Source organism: Galeopterus variegatus, unplaced genomic scaffold (genome assembly GCF_000696425.1).
Source record: "Galeopterus variegatus unplaced genomic scaffold, G_variegatus-3.0.2 Scaffold3214, whole genome shotgun sequence".
Lineage (NCBI taxonomy): Eukaryota > Metazoa > Chordata > Mammalia > Dermoptera > Cynocephalidae > Galeopterus > Galeopterus variegatus.
In genome coordinates this window covers 50,896-70,636 of record NW_007729325.1, presented here as the reverse complement: position 1 = coordinate 70,636, position 19,741 = coordinate 50,896, and the positions used below count along the sequence as shown (strand labels likewise).

Below are 19,741 nucleotides of genomic sequence, written 5' to 3'. Positions count from 1 at the left end.
TTTTTTTTGTGTGTGTATGTGGGTGAATTAATTAGTTTGTTTTTTTTTTTTTTTAGCTCCCACCAATAAGTGAGAACGTGTGGTATTTCTTTTTCTCTGCCTGACTCGTTTCACTCAATATTATTCTCTCAAGGTCCATCCATGTTGTTGCAAATGGCAGTATTTCATTCGTTTTTATAGCTGAGTAGTATTCCATTGTGTAGATATACCACATTTTCCATATCCACTCATCTGATGATGGACATTTGGGCTGGTTCCAACTCTTGGCTATTGTAAAGAGCACTGCAGTGAACATTGGGGAACAGGTATACCTTCGACTTGATGATTTCCATTCCTTTGGGTATATTCCCAGCAGTGGGATAGCTGGGTCATATGGTAGAACTATCTGAAATTGTTTGAGGTGGGTTCCTTAGTTTTTACCTAATGTCCTTTTACTTTCCAGGATCCATCCAGGATACTTAGATTTAATTGTTATGCTTCCTTAGGCTCCTCTTGGCTGTGACAGTTTCTCACAGTCTTAGGAGTATTAGTCAGGTGTATTATAAGAAACCCTCTATTGGAATTTGTCTGATGTTTTTTTCCTCTGCTGAGGCTGGGGTTATGGGTTTTGGGAGGAAGATCACAGATAAAGTGCCATTTTCATCATGTTATATCAAGGGTACATACTGTCAACATGGTTTATGACTGTTGATTTTTTTTTTTTTTCCTTTTTGTCTTTTTTCATGTCCGGCAACGGATCGCAACCCTCAGTGTCGCGTCCGTACCGGACCGGGACCAGCAACAGGATCGCAAACCTCGGTGCTGCGCCCGCACCTCGCTCAGCCAGTGAGCGGGAACCGGTCTGTATGTGGGATCCAAACCCTCGGCGGGAGCGCCGCCGCGCTCTCAAGCGGCGCACTGTAGCAGTGCGCCACCGGGCCGGCCCCATGACTGTTGATTTTGACCTTGGTCACCTCTTCCCCCTTCCCTTTCTGTACTGTGCCCAGCCCACATGGAAGGAGTAGGGAGTTGTGTTCCGTATGCATGAGGGCAGAGTATCTATGTAAATTATTTGAAATTCTACTGTGTGTTAATTTGTCTCTTCTCCCCATATATTAATTAATGTATTTGTTTATATCATTATGGACTCAAGGACACTTATTTTATGTTTTGGGTTATAATCCAATACTAATTTGTTTTCTTGCTCAGACTGCTCCAGTTTTGGACATTGGGAGCTTTCTAGGTTGGTTTTTGTGCCCCTTTTACATTGTGGGTTTGTTTTTGGCATAAAACAGGACATTTTCTCTTTTCATTGTAACAGGCACCTCTTGAAAAACATTTTTTAAGAAAAGGAGTCTAGAAAACATGCTTCTCATAGAATCCAGTCATTGCCTAATAATTACTACTTTTTACCTCTAGGTGTCCTCATATCATAAATGGGAAAGCCCGCAAAGGTTGAAAGGCTAGAAACTGGACATCTTCGTTTGAGTGTACTGTGTATGTTTCATTCTGCCACAGTAATCACTGTGAACTAATCTCTCTTCCCTAGAAAATCCTGCTTTCTTCAGGCATTCTCCATGCTGACTGTGCCTTCTCAACTCTATCCCTGTTTAGATAAAAAATTGTACTTTTTTTCCTCTTAATCTCCCTTTTGCTGCAATGTATTGCTCGAAAAATCTCATCAGAAATGTCAGTCTCTAAGCATGGATTACCTTTGTGGCTTGCAAAAACTTGAATTGTAAGGATTCATCAGCAAGTATAAGATAGGTGGATGCTGACCCAGTCCGTGGCTGAGAGGGACCAGTGCATCAAATGACCTGTAGAATTCAGTCTGAAAAGGGTTCAGGGAAGTCAGGGGACAGGACCTGGCAAAAATAAGCAAGGAAGAAGTTACAGGAGAGTGTCCTACGTCATCAGAGTGGGGGAAGGTGAAGCATTATACTGTAGATGAGTCAGAGGTACTAATGAGGCTCAAGGAGCATCTCACTTAGAGTTGAGACCTGAGTTCTTGTCCCACCATTTCTGGTTGCTGGGCATTTGACCTTGGCCCATTTTTTAACCTATCCGGGTACTTTCCTCATTTACATATTAAAGAGATTAGAATAGATTAGTGTTCCCCAATCTCTGACTCATAACTGTCTCTTATAGTAATGTTTATCTTTTGAACTCCTCAGGGATCTAAAAACTAATTCTGTCATTCCATGGCATGTGTTAATGACTTGATTTTGAGCCCCAAGTATTTATTTTAGATAAGTACATTAATAAACTCTTTGATATTCATGCTACACAAGAAAAATTATCTACAGTTGATCATTCAGTAAATGCTGTTTCATTTACTTTAAATTGGTTGTGTAGAAAAAGAATGTTTTGTTGAGAAATTCAAAAACAAAATATTATATATTTTTTATATTCTTTTAACATTTATTTTGTACATAATTGTGGGGTACAGTGTGTTGTTTCAATACATGCATATACTGCACAATGATTCACTTAGGGTACATAGAGTAGTTTTGTACCCATTAGTTCAACATTTCTCCTCACCCCGCACCTCCACCCCTTGTCTCTAGTAACCATTATTGTATTCTCTACGTCTATGAGAACCACTGTTTTGTTGTTGTTTTTAGATTCCACAGATGAGTGAAATCATACCATATTTATCTTTCTGTGACTGACTTCATTTAACATGATGGTTTCCAGTTCCATCCATGTTGCTGCAAATGATAGGATATCATTTTTTTTAACAGCTGAGTAGTATTCCATTGTGTATATGTACCACAGTTTTTTTGTCCGTCCATCCATTGATGGACATTTAGGTTGATTCCATCTCTTAGCTGTTGTAAATAGTGCTGCAATGAACATGGGAGTGCAGGTGTCTTTTTGATATATTGATTTAACTTCCTTTGAGTATATACCAAGTAGTGAGATAGCTGGGTCATAGGGTAGATCTATTTCTAGTTCTCTGAAGAACTTCCTTACTGTTTTTCACAGTGGCTGTAACCACTTACACTCCCACCAGCAATATAGGAGAGTCCCTTTTTCTCTGTATCCTCGCAGATAAATAAATAAAAAAGAATTTGTTTTTTGTCTTGTTGACAATAGCTGTTCTAACTGGATTGAGATGATATCTCACGGTTTTAACTTGCATTTCCCTGATGAGTAGTGATGTTGGCATTTTTTCATGTGCCTGCTGGCCATTTGTATGTCTTCTTTTAAGAAATGTCTGTTCAGGTCCTTTGTTTTTAAATTGGGTTATTTGGTTTTTGCTGTTGAGTCTGAATTCCTTATATATTCTGGCTATTAGCCCCTTGTCTGATGTGTAGTTTGCAAATACTTCCTCCTATTCTGTAGGTTGTCTCTTCACTTTGTTGACAGTGTTCTTTGCTGTGCAGAAGTTTTTTACTTTGATGTAGTCCCATTTATGTATTTTTACTTCAGGTGCCTGTGCGTTTGTAATCTTGCTCAAAAAAGTGCTGCCCAGTCCCATTGCATGTAGCATTTCCTCTATATTTTTTTCTAGTAGTTTCATAGGTTCAGGTCTTAAATTTAGGCCTTTGACCCATTTTGAGTTGATTTTTGTGTATGGCGAAAGATGGGGTCTATTTTCAATCTTCTGCATGTGGATACCCACTTTTCCCAGCACTGTTTGTTGAAGAGGCTGTCCTTTCTCCCTTGTATATTTTTTGGCACCTTTGTCAAAAATTAGTTGGCTGTAAGTGTGTGGGTTTATTTGGGGGCTCTCTATTCTATTCCATTCATCAATTTGTCTGTTTTTATGCCAGTACCATGCTGTTTGGGTTCCTATAGCATTACAGTATATTTTGAAGTCAGGAAGTATGATGCCTCCAACTTGTTCTTTTTTTTCAAGATGGCTTTAACTACATGGGATTTTTTGTGGTTCCATACAAATTTTAAGGTCATATTTTCTATTTCTTTGAAGAATGTCATTGGTATTTTGGTAGGGATTGTGTTGAATGTGTAGATTGCTTTGGGTAATATGAACATTTCGATGATGTTAATTCTTCCAACCCATGAACATGGGATATCTTTCCATTTGTGTCCTCTTATATTTTTTTTTTTTACCAAGGTTTTATAGTTTTGTTTGTAGAGGTCTTTCATTTCCTTTGTCAAATTTACTCCTTGGTATTCCTCTTTTTTGGTAGCTATTGTGAATGGGATTACTTTCTTGATTTCTTCAGCTATTTTGTTGTTGGCGTATAGGAAGGCTGTTGATTTTCGTGTGTTGACTTTGTATCTTGCCACTATACTGAATTCATTTATTAGTTTCAGGCATGTTTTGGTGGTGTCTTTAGGGTTTTCTATTTATAGAATCGTGTCATCTTCAAATAAGGATAGTTTGACTTCCTCTCTTCTGATTTGAAAGCCCTTTATTGCTTTTTCTTGCCTTACTTTGCTGAGCATTCTTGTTTTGTTCAGGTCTTAGAGAAAAAGTCTCCAATTTTTGTCCATTCAATATGAATTATTTGTAGGTTTGTTGTACATGGCCTTTATTGTTTTGAGGTACGTTATTTGTTGAGTGTTTTTATCATGAAGGAATGTTGGATTTTATCAAATGCTTTTTCTGCATCTGTTGAAATGATCATATAGGTTTTCCTTCATTCTAAATGTGATATATCACATTTATAGATTTGCGTATGTTGAACCATCCTTGCATCCCTGGGATGAATCCTACTTGTTCGTGGAGTGTGATGTCTTTAATGCATTGCTGCATTCTGTTTGCTAGTATGTAGTTGAGGTTCCTCATGTATGTGTTCATTAGGGATATTGGTCTATAGTTTTCTGTTTTGGTTGTGTCTTTTTCCAGTTCCGGTATAAGGGTAATGCTGGCTTCATAAAAAGAATTTGGAAATATTCTCTCCACTTCAATTTTTTGGAGTTTGACAAGAATTGGTATTAGTTCTTTTTTGGATGTTTGGTAGAATTCAACAGTGAAGCCATCTGGTCCTGGGGCTTTCTTTGTGGCAAGACTTCTTATTACTGCTTCAATCTCATTACTCATTTGATCTGTTTAGGTTTTCTAGTTCTTCATGATTCAACTTTGGTAAGCTGTATGTGTCCAGGAATTTATCCATTTCTTCTAGGTGTTCCAGTTTTTTCACACATCGTTTAGTAGTCTTATTTGAGTCTTCTCTCTTTTTTCTTCAGTAGTCTAACTAAAAGTTTATCGATTTTATCTTTTCAAAAAACCAATTCTTTGTTTCACTGATCTTTCATGCTATTTTAAATCTCTAATTCATTTATTTCTGCTCTGTTCTTTGTTATTTCTCCCCTACTGACTTTGGGTTTGGTTTGTTCTTGTTTTTCCAATTCTTTGAGGTGTTATGTTAGGTTATTTGGAGTTTTTCTTCTTTTTTGATGTAGGCATTTATTGCTATAAACTTCCTTAGAACTGCTTTCACTGTATCCTATAGGTTCTGGTATGTTGTTTCCATTTTCCTCCAGAAATTTAAAATTTTCCTTCTTGGTTTCTTCTTTGACCCATTTGTTGTTTAGGAGCATACTGTTTAATTTCCACGTATTTGTACAATTTCTAGTGTCCCTGCTGTTGTCAACTTCTATTTTTATTTGAAGAACTACCCTTAGCATTTCTTGTAAGGCAGGTCTCATGTTGATGAATTCCCTTAGTTTTTGTTTGTCTGGAGAGCCTTTATTTCTCCTTCATATGTGAAGGTTAGTTTTGCTGTGTACAGAATTCTTGGCTGACAGTCTTTTTCCTTCAGCACTCTGAATATATCATCCCATTCTCTTCTTTTTTTTGTCATTTGATGGCAACATATTTCTCTGTTCTACCTCGATCTTTGTGTCTTTATGTTGATGCTGGCCTCTGGGCCGCTCTCTTCTCCAGTCAGTTGTGGCTTTCTGCTCCTATGTGGGCCAGGGGGAATCCTGCCAGTGGTCTTTATGGCTTGTTGGCTGGTATGGTGTGCTCTGAAGCCCCCTTTCCCTTTGCCGACTCTAAGCAGGTTTACATGAAGGGTGCCACTGCAGCTTTATCAGCCTGTGTAACAGCTAGTCCCTGCCTCCATACCAGGCTGGCTCAGAACAACAGGTGCAGTCCCTACACCCTCTCACCATTGCCTCTTGAGCCTTCACAAACTCTGCAAGTCTCTCCTCCTCCTCCCCAGCTTTAGCGGTTCCAGGTTGTCAGTCTTTGCTTTTTAATAGTTGTAAATTGATTACTTATGGGAAGATGAGACATTGGAATTGTCTATTCTGCCACCTTGATGATGACACTCTGAAATATTATACTTCTTTTGGGAAGGAGGAGAGGATCCAAATGTATTTAAATGTTTTCCAGCATTAAAAAAAAAGTCAAAATCTACTTTTATTTTATTTTTGGCTGTGGCTAGGTGGTAAGGGGATTCGAACCCTTGGCCTTGGTGTTTTAACACCATGCTCTAACCTACTGAGCTAGCCGCCAGCCCTCAAAATCTACTTTAAATACCTAAATTTTGAAATTCCTACCTTTTAGGATTAAAAAGATATAGTAGTTTATTTTTATAATTTTTGCTCTATGTGATGAGAAGGTTTTAGGCTGCTGTTTGCAGGAAATCCTCTATAACATGCTTGCTGGAGACCAGCTCTGCAGGATTCGTTGGACCTGAATAGGTAGTGTGGATTCGGTGAAAAGGAAGAGATGGACCAGAGATGTCTAGTGCAAGTGTGGACAACCACCACAAGAACCTTGCTTTATTTATATGTTTTTACTTAATCTTTTACATAATGATTCATCTTTCAATCAAAGCATTTTTTTTATTTCATCTCTATAGAAAAAGAAAAATCAGAATGTTCCAAAGCACTCATGCTGTGATAAAAGCACCCACTCATGCATTAATAGTTCACCCCAAAGCCTGTGGCTTGCGGCCAGGAAACTATACAATAGCAGCATGTTTGGCTTTAAAACATCAGACTTTTGGTCTGAATCACAATTCTTAACCTTTTAAACTTACACATAAACTTATATTCTAAATTCCTATTAAATCTTACTTATATTTAACAATTTAATGTTTTATGTTTTATATTAACTATTCTAATTCTTAACCAAAATCACAATGTCTATGATTTTTTATAAATGTTTTATTATATTTTGTACTACTATTAAAAACAATTACACTTTAATCTAAACAAAATCTATTAATATCAAAACCTTTTTATATATCTCTACTATTTTACCTATTCATCTCTATAGTAAAACTTTCTGTTTTCTTGCCAATTGACTCTGGGAACAGAGTCAAGGAACAAAGTGAAAAATTTGTACAAGGAACAAAGTGAAAAATTAAATGATCCTACTCAAGCTAACCAAAACACGCTATATCATTCTTATCATTACTAAGGAAAGAACATGTTCTTGGTAAATCAAGTGAAACTGTGAGAATGGGGAGAAACAAAGAAATCTGTAACTGGTTGTGATCAATTAGCTGTAAACACCACTGCACCTGGACCCACCGTCTCCCTGGGGGAATGTAGATAGAATTCCAAAATAATAACTTCATTCCACACGTACAAGAGCATGACCACAGCCACAATGGGTTAATGCACACATCACTAACAAGAAAGATTAATAACAAAATTAAATTGAGCCAACCCATACCGGGAACGTGCATCAAAAACACCTTTAGTACTGACAATGCCTTTTAAATAAACCAGTTAATTTTGATGTATATTAACATGTCCTTTGAGAAACTCCAGGGAATTTCCCAAAGCCATACTAAGACAAAAGGTTAGGCTGTTTAATTCTGGGAAGCCTTGTCAAGCAACCAAAGGTGAACAAACAAGAAATTCCACGGAGCCGTACCACACACATGGGACCCCCTTGTAGCCTGCAGAACAAGGGGTATCACTCCTCAGGTTCCCATGCCATTCCCTATAGCAGGGTGGCTCACAGCACATGCTGTTGAAAGAGAATATGTTTTCCCCCCTCATATATGAAAAGCCAAATTGGATTACAATCACTAAATTTTTACCTTTTGAACTTTTGTTTTTCGGTGTTCTAGCAACATATTGTTGCATTTTATGTAGTCTTATAATTTAATGCCTGAAGGTAGGGAATGAATTTAACTTTCACATCTAGCAAACAGCATATTTAGGCCTGTGTAAAATTACTCCTTTGTGTTCATTAACATAATCAGTGTTTCCTGAGCTTCTCCTCTTTAACCAACGTATGCAGATTAAGCAGTATATTGATACATATGACTGAAAATAAAAATAATTTGAAATTGTGTAATATTCAAAACCACACAATGATATGGGGTTTAACTGAGTGAATTATGAGCTCTCTCAGTGGGTTTCCACTAATCCTACATATATTGGATGAAAGGTCCTCAGAATATTCTATTTTAAAAGTAGGATATTAAAATAATTATTTTTTAGTTTTTAGAAATCGATAATGATGTTTATTTAAATTTCACTTGTAATTTCCAAGTATCTTGGAACACCTTTATAAGTCCATGGGAATTTAATAACCACTTGTTGAGAAAAGCTGTGTTAGATGATCTTGAGGTTCCATATAACTCTAATGTTCTAAAAAACTTGTAATAATTTGCAAATTGGTTCAGACTTGTGGTTCCATCTAGTCCACTCTTCTAATATAGAGTGAATCAAAGCTGAAGAAAGTTTGCATTGCTACTTCTTAGTGACGGAGATAGCTCCCCTGCTTGCCATTAATAGGCAATCATGAACTCATCTCTGAATTTATCTACACCTTTGGGAAAGATATTTTATATGTTTTGCCTTTGGGAGCAAGTCATACTTTTAATAAAGGTGCTACATTTTAGGGAAAATGTGCTTCTAGTTTTATTGTCTATGCAAATTAGTAATTTCTTTGACTAAAAAAATTAGTGCTCCTTTTCGTACTTTTAAATGCCTCCTAGATTTATTATTTTAGAATTTGATGAAAAAGTCTGTGTTCACCCCTCATTTTGAAAAAAGTCAGTTTAGCTTTTCATATATGAAGGGGGAAAACATATTTTTTCAACAGCATGTTATAGAGAATTTCCTGCAAACAGCAACCTAAAACTTTCTCATCACATAGAGCAAAAATTGTAAAATTAAACTACTACATCCTTTTAATCCCAAAATGTAGAAATTCCAAAATGTAGGTATTAAAAGTAGATTTTGACTTTTTTTTTTTTTTCCTTTTTTTTTAATTTTACAATTTTTGCTCTATGTGATGAGAAAGTTTTAGGTTTAATTTTACAATTTTTGCTCTATGTGATGAGAAAGTTTTAGGTTTAATTTTACAATTTTTGCTCTATGTGATGAGAAAGTTTTAGGTTTAATTTTACAATTTTTGCTCTATGTGATGAGAAAGTTTTAGGTTTAATTTTACAATTTTTGCTCTATGTGATGAGAAAGTTTTAGGTTTGGGATCCGAACCCTCGGCGGGAGCGCCACCGCACTTCCCAAGCGGTGCACTATAGCAGTGCGCCACCGGGCTGGCCCAATTTTGACTTTTTTTTAATGAGGTGATCATAACCACTGGGTCCGAATTGCCCTTAGCTTTGCTTTTGCCAAGATGATAGTATGCTTTTTGTCTGTTCTTATATGGCAAACTTCCCTTGTCTTACATCAAGTCTGACGTTATCAGACTTGTTATGTAACCTTGGACAAGTTTCCTAACCTTTCTGAGACTCATTTTCTCCATCTATGAAAGGGAGATGGTAGTACCTACCTAGAGTTGTTGAGAGAATTACATAAGATAATCTACACAGTGTTTAGCACCACACCTGACTTATGGTAAGTGCTCCATAAGTTTTAGCTGACATCAGTATCATCAGCATGTTAGCATCATCATCATCATCACCAACATATCATCAATTTCCAACTTCCAAACCTGTGAGCCCTGTCTCTTAACAGAGGTGGGAGTTGTAGAATTCTATCAAGGGGTTCCATGTATCTGTAGCCTCCAAAAACTGTTTGTTAAACTGAGTAAGTAATATGACTCACATATATAAATGACTATTTTTCAAATAAATATAGATAATATTGTGAACGATAAAATGCAGATCTATTTCAAATTGTTAAATAATTCGTAATAACTTTTTGTTGTTATTTTCTAAATTCACGGACTCTAAAAGTTAAATTGACTTTTGTGAATGTTAAAAAGAGATCTACAAGCTTGAAATGATTGAACCTCATTCTCTTTATCATTTTAGTCTTCTGTTGTCTTTTTTCCAATTCCATTATTCCTGCTTTTTAGGTTTGATGATTCAAACTATATGGTAGATTTATCAGCACCACAGCTTTATCCATGGTTTTCATGGTGATTTTTAAAATTTCTCCTATACTAATTGATGGCATTGAATTATTTGTTGGTGTTGGTTGAAATCACAATGTGAATTGATGCTAGAAGAATCTATCATGGTTCTTCCCTACTTTATATTGGGCAATGATGATGGTGCTCCTTAGGTTTGTATGTGGAGTTTTAGGTGTCTGTTCCTCATGCTCCCTCAAGTTCCTGAAATATCATTTATCATACTTTTATTCAGCCTCTCTTGGTTGCAAATGACAGAAACCCAACAGCAAGTAGCTTAGGTAAAATGAAATTATTGGAAGAATTCAAAACCAAAAGGTTTTATGACTAAAAAACGGGAAAGGCAAATACAGCTGGGCTTCAGGGACCCAAACACTGCCAGAACAATCTCCCTCCTCTTGTCTCTGCTGACAGACTTGCCTCGCAGGTCAAGGAACAGGGCTGCCACCAAGCAAACTACCATCCATGCTCTCGCTGGCTCCATGTTCAGAATTCCTAGGGAAAAGGCCATTGGCCTGGTTTATGTCAGCTGCCTACCCCTGGACCAATTAACTATGGCCAGTAAGTTAGGATATTAAAGTGACCCAGCTTGCATCAGGGGCCAGCTCCATGTCAATCTGGAGTATCACAGCTCTCCAGGGGAATTACAAGATTAGAGTACAGAGAGGGTCATTTCGCAGAAGATGCACAGCAGAACGATAGCTGCCCTCTGCAATATTGTCTTTGTAATTCTTGATTCCTTATATATTCTTCTAATTGACTTCACTGAGGGTTCTTAGAGGAAGATATATTTTGTTCAATTCTGTATCCCCAGGCCAAGTACAGCATCCTTTGCAAGTGTTTGTTTAATAAATGATGAATGAATGAATTTGTGTAATACATCATGGTATACAAAGTGGTTATGTAAGATTTTGTCATGTCTCATTATATCATGTCATATCTAATAAAAATAAAAACTCTAGTTCTGAGTTCTACTTCTGGCCCATTCGTTTGTGAATCACCAAACTCTGAGCTTCAGCCTCTTCCTTTGTGACATGTAGAGCATATCTATTCTGATTGTCCCCATTTAGAGAACTGAATTTGCATTGAAAGTAAAAATTACTGTATTACATGCACATACAAATTACATGCACTTTTCAAAGTTTGCTGTGTGTTTATCATTGCCTTACCTGTGGACCAGAAAATATAAAGTCATTTTGGCTGAAGCACATGGAAATATCTCCTTTTAGTATCTTTTCAGCTCTCTTCAAAGGGGCACATATGATAGATTTGTCTTCTGGATCAAGTATATGGACTTTACTTTTAGTCCTTAATGGTGATTCCTACGGATAAATCTGCTCTCCAATTGGGTGATGAGGAGCCTCACTAAATATTTCACTCTATCCTTTTTACCTTTTAGGTTTTTGTCAAGCTGGAAAGGATTTGCGTTTGGTATCACTGTGTATGGAACAAATTGACGTCCCAGCAGGATTCCTCCTGGTGGGGGCCAAATCTCCCAATCTTCCTGAACACATCCTGGTTTGTGCTGTAGACAAGCGATTTCTACCAGATGATCATGGAAAAAATGCACTTTTAGGTGAATATTTCATGCTTATAAAATTCCTTCCAATTGTCATATATGGCAGGATTTTCTTTTTTAAGGCCAAATAATATTCCATTGTTTGTATATGCTAACATTTCTTTATTTAGTAATCCATGGACAGACATTTGGTTTGTTTTCGCGTCTTGCCTATTGTGAATGTTTCAGTGAACACAAGAGTTCAGATATCTCTCTGAGATCCTATTTCAATTCTTTTGGTTATATACCCCACAGTGGGATTGCTGGATCATATGGTAGTACTATTTTTTAACTTTGTGAGCAACCTCCATGTTGTTTTCCACAGCAGCTGCACCATTTTACATTCCCATCAACAGCGTATGGGTGTTCCAATTCTTCCACGTCCTCACCAGCATTTGTTATCTTTTGGTTTTGTTTTTACTTTATGATAATAGCCATTCTTTTTTTTTTTTTTTTTTTTTTTTTGTCTTTTTTCGTGACCGGTAACGGGATCGCAACCCTCAGGGTCGCGCCCGTACTGGGAACCGGCAACGGGATCGCAACCCTCGGTGTTGCGCCCGCACCGCGCTCAACCAGTGAGCAGACTGGTCTCTATATGCGATCCGAACCCTCGGCGGGAGCGCCGCCACACTCCCAAGTGCCGCACTCTACTGAGTGCGCCACCAGGCCGGCCCGATAATAGCCATTCTAACAAACATGAGGTAATACCTCATTGTGATGTTCATTTGTGTTTCCCTGATGATTAGAGATGTTGATCATCTTTTTAATTAGCTGTTGGCTATTTGTATGTCTCTTAAGTGAAATTAGCCAGTTACAGAAAGACAAATACTGCATGATTCCAGTTTTATGATGTATCTAAAATAGTCAGACTCACAGAATCAGAGCGTAGAATGGTGTTTGCCAGGGTCTGGGGGGAATGGGCAGTTGCTGTACAACTGATACAAAGTTTCATTTATAAAGATAAATAAGTTCTAGATATCTGCTGTACAATACTGTGCCTATAGATAGCAATACTGCATTGTGCACATAAAATTTTGCTACAAGGGTAGATCTCATGTTAAACATTCTTACCACAACTTAAAAAATATATTGAGACAGAAAAAATAGAGTAAAATTCCTTCTAAGATGAGGGAGTTAAAATACACATTTAAAGTTATCACAGAATTAGTTGGGGGTTATATAGTTTAGTTCAAGTATGAAACAATTTTTTCTTTTAGTACCTCATTAAATATTAGTTTTCATTTTCAATCATTCTCAAAAGACTTGCCTTAATTAAAAGACTTCTTGGACCAGACATTAAAGGACAACATGCAGTTTATCAAACATTAATATTTTATAAGATAAAGTAGAATTCACCCTATAGGGTCATTAATCCAGACCTGATGTCAAGTCAACTGTCAATTATTCATCTGTGGATTATCTACTTTTAAGTTATTTGTAGTTTTTTCATAACACCGATTAGAAATAATACTTGTTTGATGTAATTATCATTTTATGTCTAACAGTAGTTCATCCAAAATAACTAGGAATATGAGTGTGTGTATAAATATATTTTTTACATCATATATATGATGTAAAATGTACTTTATCTCAGAATTGTTTTACCTTCTAGTACTAGACTCTGGGCTTTTTCACAATATAACTTCTCTATATCATGGGAAATAATAAAGAGCAGATTTATTTTTTTATTATTTTTATTAATTTAAAAGATAAAATGGCACATGAGGTTTGCTGCTTTTTTTTCTGCTGTATTTCTCCAGGGTCATTTTTGTTTCTTAGAATTTTTCTTATAGATGGAATCAGACAGATGTTTTAGGAACAAATATCAGTAAAAAGGAAACAGAGAGAGGAAGGCAAAGAATTCAAGTGTTGTATTGATTGTGAGGAGTATTTGTTTGTTTAATTTGATGCATTCTTCCTAGTTATATAGTTTCATCAGAAAGTCTGGGAATACATTGATCAGTGTCTTGAGTGAGAAAGTGACCAATCACATACTTTAGAAAGGTTCCTTAAAACCTAGTTCAAAGACTTCTGTTGGTTCATAGAAAAAGAAGTGATTTTCATTTTTCATAAAGCTCTCATAAAGAATGTGTTTGCTTTATTTTTCTTTTAGTGAAGTTGAACAGGTGATTTAATATAGAAGTTTAATGATAAATCTTATTTATTTATTTGTTTATTCATTCATTCATTCATTCATTCATTCATTCATTTTGGTGGCTGGCCAGGATGGGGATCCAAATCCTTGACCTGGGTGTTGACTGCACTCTAACCAACTGAGCTAACCAGCCAGCCCCTAATGGTTATATGTTGAATTAAATTAGCAAAGAAGGTTCAAGGATTTGTTCATTCATTCAGCAATATTTATTCAAAATGTACTGTGTGACAGACATCATGCTAGACTACGATGTAGAGGTGCAAAAATTATAAGGCTCAGTCCTCACGGTGCTTACAACATAGTAGGCTGTGGTAGAAGGATTTTAGAAAACTTTTAGCACATTTTAACAGCATCACAGTCTTAATTAATGAAACAGTTTAGATGTGACTCTGACTACGGACATTGAAAATCTCTCATAATGCCTTTTTGTTCAATGATTCTTTGTGATTAGAGGAATCTTCTTAGAATACGTCATGGAAAAGACACAGAAAACATCATCAGAATACTGATGCTCCCCGACTTACAATGGATGAGATTATGTTCCAATAAACCTATTATAAGTTGAAAATGTCATTAAGTTGAAAATGCATTTAGGGGCTGGCCCGGTGGTGCACTGGAGAGTGCGCCGCTTGGGAGCGCGGCAGCGCTCCTGCTGAGGGTTCGGATCCCATGTGGAGACCAGTTCCCACTCACTGGCTGAGCGCGGTGCGGGCACAACACCGAGGGTTGCGATCCCGTTGCCGGTCCCTGGTACGGGCGTGACACTGCAGGTTGCAATCCCGTTACCAGTCAGTAAAAAAAGACAAAAAGGAAAAAAAAAAAAGGAAATGCATTTAATACACCTAACCCTCGAATACCATAGCTTAGCCTAACCTACCTTCAGTGTGCTCAGAACACTTATATTAGCCTACAATTGGACAAAATCATCTAACATAAAACCTATTTTATGATTAAGTCTTAAATACTGTACAATAATGAGCATTTTGTAGACACACTGGGATATGAGAACAAAACACAACATCCAGAAAGCACTGGCAACCTAGTACACTGTAGAGCGTTGGTTGTTAACCCTCATGGTCTCTGGGCTGGCTGGGAGCTGTGGCTCACTGCTGTTACCCAGCATTGCAAGAAAGCACCGTACTGCGTATCGCTAGCCTGGGAAAAGATCAAAATTCAAAATCTGAAGTATGGTTTCTACTGAATTTGTATTGCTTTCACACCATTGTAAAGTTGAAAAAATCCTAAATCGGAGACTGTCTCTAATAGATTTCATCATCTTTTGTAATCAGGAATATGAGACCAAAGACCATAGGTGTTGGAATCAGAACTGGGTTTAAATCCCAGATTTGCCACTTGGTGCTTTAAGACCTTGGGCACGTAGTTCAAGAACTCAAAGTCTTAGATCCCTTATGTATACAATGTGGCCAATAATGCCTGCCTTGCAGTGTTGTAAAGATCAAATGAGTTCCATCATCTAGCACAGTGTGTGGGATACAGTACTTACTCTTTAAACGGTAGTTACTCTGCTATTGTATTTATTAAATACCTCCACAGATTTGAAGCTTTGCGTCCTTTCTGTAGCCTTGTAAATGGACATAATTTTTCACTAACCACTTCTCCATGTGAGAGTGTAATTCAGCAACAAAATGGTAGGTTTTTCTTAGAGACGCACGCTGTTGAGATTTTTACATGTTCAGTACTCAGTTGTCCAAAACCTAATATTTATCCAGCATTTCTTACTTATGATGGATGATTTTATTTTATTTTTTTTATTTTATTTATTTTTTGTCTTTTTCCGTGTCCGGCAACGGATCGCAACCCTCAGTGTCGCCCCCGTACCGGACCGGGACCGGCAACGGGATCGCAACCCTCGGCGTTGCCCCCGTGCCTCACTCAGCCAGTGAGCGGGAACTGGTCTGTATGTGGGATCCGAACCCTCAGCGGGAGCGCCACCGCGCTTCCCAAGCGGCGCACTAGCACAGTGCGCCACCGGGCCAGCCCCGATGGATGATTTTAGTATGCATTAAGATATAGTGGCACAGGTAATGATATTAAATGCTGTACCGCACAGATATGTACTATCAACCATGTTTCAGTAAATAAAAATAAAGTAAATAAAAAATAGAAAAAGACACAATAGGAAATTTTTAAAGTTTCAGATATTCCAGAATCCCTGTGGACTCCAATATAAATTTGTCTCAGTTTTTATATAAATTATGCAGATCCCAAAGGGCATGGGTTAATTGACTTAAAAAGATATTGATCCAGTTGGCAGTGCATGTGCCCCAAATCTACTGTGTAGTTCGAAGACTTGACTGCCAGAAAAACTAGAAAGGTGATTTGGCTGTAAGAGATCTTATTTTTTGTTATCCATGATAGCAAGAACTTTGACCAGATAAAATCTCCCTTGAACCAAGGCTAATGCTGAAACCGTACAGAGTTTTAAAAACGGACTTGTAAGATTCTGACTCTTTCATATTGTTAACTGCTATTGACCGGAAGGTTCTCTTCTTAGCAGATTATCCAGACCTATTGCTTTTCTCTCTTCACACTCGTGCTTTTCATCTCAGAGAACAGACAGAAGAAAAGATAAGAGACAGAACTCAACCTCAGTGATTTGTCCATTCTGATTCTCACACTAATCTTTTCTGAATTACGCGGACCTATCAGATAAGACTAGTTTTTCAGCACTGTCCATAATTATTTCAGCTGAAAGGTTCTTACAGCTTTTTACTCTTTTGGGTGTGGTATGTCTGCCTCTCAGGTCAGGCAGTTTTCCACCAAAGCATGGTGGTTGCACCAGAGTGCAATTTCCATGAAGGCAGAGGCTCTGTCTGCTTTGTTCAGTGCTGAAGATCTGGTACCTGAGATAGTGTCTAGTACATCATAGAGTACAAGCATTGGTTGCTTAGTTGGTTGGTTGGATGGATGGATGGATGGATGGATGGATGGATGGATGGATGGTTGGATGGATGGATGGATGGTGACTTTAGGAGCTTGGTGAACTAGGCAGCTATTGACAGCCATTTTTTTTGGACTACAGCTTCAAGGTATAGGACAAATGGCCAAAGGCTTTCAAATACAATCCATCTCTGAGTATATTCTAAGTCATTTATAAAATTATGTTAATTTTATTTTTCTATAAAGTGACAGTAATAAACTATTAAGTCTGTGTTGTTAACCATAGGTTATGACTGTCTCGTTTACCACTGTTTCTCTAGTGCTCAGCAAAGTGCCTAGCATATAGGTAGGTGCTCAATAATAATTATTAAATTAATAATAATAAACTGGACTGCCTATTTATAATTGGTTTTAATTGATTGTCAGCATTCTGAGATTGGGATATTGTGAGACATTCTGTATTTAATCCTTGCTGCCTTTCTCTTCTTTCCTTATATATCTTTGTTAATTATATAGCAAGATGGTTTAGGGGTTTGAAAAGAGTAAGTCACTTCATTAGTGAATTTATTTTCAGTAAATTATTTGTGTATAGAGATCTTGTCTTTATACGATATGGAGTGCCCTTTCTTATTTACAACTTTTTTGTCCTGTTCACCTGTATGTAAATGTGTTGTGTCCTCATCAGATGCAATCAGAGTGACTCACTCTCTGACTCTTCCTCTCTGTGTTAAAGGGAACCAAAAAGTCGATTTTTAACAAAGCAGACCATGGTTCCTCATCATCCCAGCCTTCTTCATTTCTTCTTTCCACGCTCCCTGCTCCATCCAGGTCACTGAAAGTTTTATTTCGTTTGACTTGTCTGAGTGAGGAATTGTTTGGATGTTAGATCTAAAGGAATAATCTGGTTTGAATAAAGAAGGGTTGAATCAAGAGGAAATGCGGATCTCATGGCACTCATGTCAGAAAGCTTATAGCTATATCTCATAGAAACTGCCCTGAATTTGCACATCTCTGTGTGCTGTGCTGTCCTCTCTGCAGACCAGCTTCCTTTTCACAACTTAGTTTGTTTTTCCCACACATTAGCTTACACATGGTTGGCATAGCCCCAACTCAGGTTCTAATTTTAAAAAACCTTACAAATCCAGGGTCCAGTACCATCTGACTGACTTTTTGCATTTATTTAAAAATTTAAGGAGAGAGACTCCGGCTGTCCCAGATTGGGTCAGATATTTGTCCACAGTCTCATCCACTGTGGCCGTGGAGGTCAGTTCATGTGCTGGGTAGGGTAGAGAACCAGAGCTAAGACCCACAGGCTCTCTAGGAAGGGAGTGCATGGAGTAGAAATGATGGACATCTCTAGGATCAAACTTTTTTTCTTCTTATAAATGTTATCACATTACACTTTCCACTCTATTTCCTTAACCATTAGCCTTTTAGAGCAGCATTTAAACTATTTCCAGTCTTTCACTGTGATAAAATAACTATTTAAAAATTTTTGTTGTTTAGAGTGTGGTGTTATAACACCAAGGTCAAGGGTTCAATCCCCATACCAGCCGGCTGCCAAAAACAACAAACAAACAAAATTTTGTACCTGTTTTCCTTTTTCCTTTGAATTACTTTTTTGAAATTAGGACATTATTAGGTCAAAGAATGTGAATATTTCTATGCTTTTTATATGTAAAAGTATTGGATTAACTTGCAAGGCCACTAGTAATGTTGATTTTCCTCATTTTAGGGTTTTCTGGAAACTGTATCGGCTGTGGAGAAAGAGGATTTCGGTATTTCACGGAATTTTCCAACCACATTAACTTGAAGCTCACCACCCAGCCAAAGAAGCAGAAGCACTTAAAGTACTACCTAGTCAGAAGCTCCCAGGGTATACTGTCGAAGGGGCCTCTTATCTGCTGGAAAGGTACTCAACTTCCCAGAGGGAAAGGGGAGGAAAAGGAGATTTTATGATGGTGACAAGTGACCCACACTGAGTTCAGAATTCAGATGTGGTATAGATGAATATGTCAAGTTCAGAAGGCTATCCCAAAATTTAAAGTTCTCTGGTAGGTTATTTGACTTGCTCCTTACCACAGTAATACCCCCTTACTGCAGAGGATAGGGGATAAGACCCCCAGGGGATGCCTGAAACTGCAACAGTACCGAACCTTATATACACTATGCACAAATGTCTTCTTTCTTTGCAGTTTCATGGATAGAAAATTTGTTCTTACCATAGATCTTACAATATTTTTTCTTTCCTTATTGTCAAGAACTTTCACCTTTTCATTTAAAGGAAGCGCTTTATGGCTTCTCTTTGGCATATCCGAATTCCCACATCACTGCTCTGCACTTTGGGGCCATCATTAAGTCGAATAAGGGTGACTTGAACACAAGTGTTGTGATACCACTACAGTTGATCTGATATCTGAGCTGGCTGCTACGTGACTATCAGGCAGGTGTAGCTCAGACAGTGGACATGCTGGACTATGGGATGACTCACATCCCACGGGGGACGGAGCTGGTTGGCGAGAGATTTCATCATGCTGCTCAGAACAGTGTGCAACTTAAAACTTACAAATTGTTTACTTCAGTAATTTTCCACTTAATATTTTTGGACCATGGTGAACTGGGGACAACTGAAATTATGAACAGCAAAACTACAGATAAGAAGAGACAAATGAATTTTTTTTTTTTTTGTCCTTTTTGAGACCGGCCGCACAGCGCTCAGCCAGTGAGTGCTGTGAGCACACCGGCCATCCCTACATAGGATCCGAACCCACGGCGGGAGCGCTGCTGCGCTCCCAGCGCCGCACTCTCCTGAGTGCGCCAGGGGCTCGGCCCTGGGACAAATGTATTTTTAACAGAAGCTGTTCAAGTTTAGGAAAGT

At 37.7% G+C, this 19,741-nt stretch overlaps 1 protein-coding gene across 2 annotated transcripts in view; it reads left to right on the top strand.

Annotated features, from left to right (window-relative positions):
* Window positions 1-19,741, top strand: part of LOC103600073 (GREB1-like protein) — an 89,161-nt gene that overhangs the window by 19,310 nt on the left and 50,110 nt on the right. For both annotated transcript variants that reach the window (XM_008584308.1, XM_008584309.1), the window contains exons 4-5: window positions 11,649-11,825; window positions 18,599-18,775. In XM_008584308.1, coding sequence (XP_008582530.1) covers window positions 11,649-11,825; window positions 18,599-18,775 — 354 coding nt within the window. The remainder of the gene's footprint in view (window positions 1-11,648; window positions 11,826-18,598; window positions 18,776-19,741) is intronic.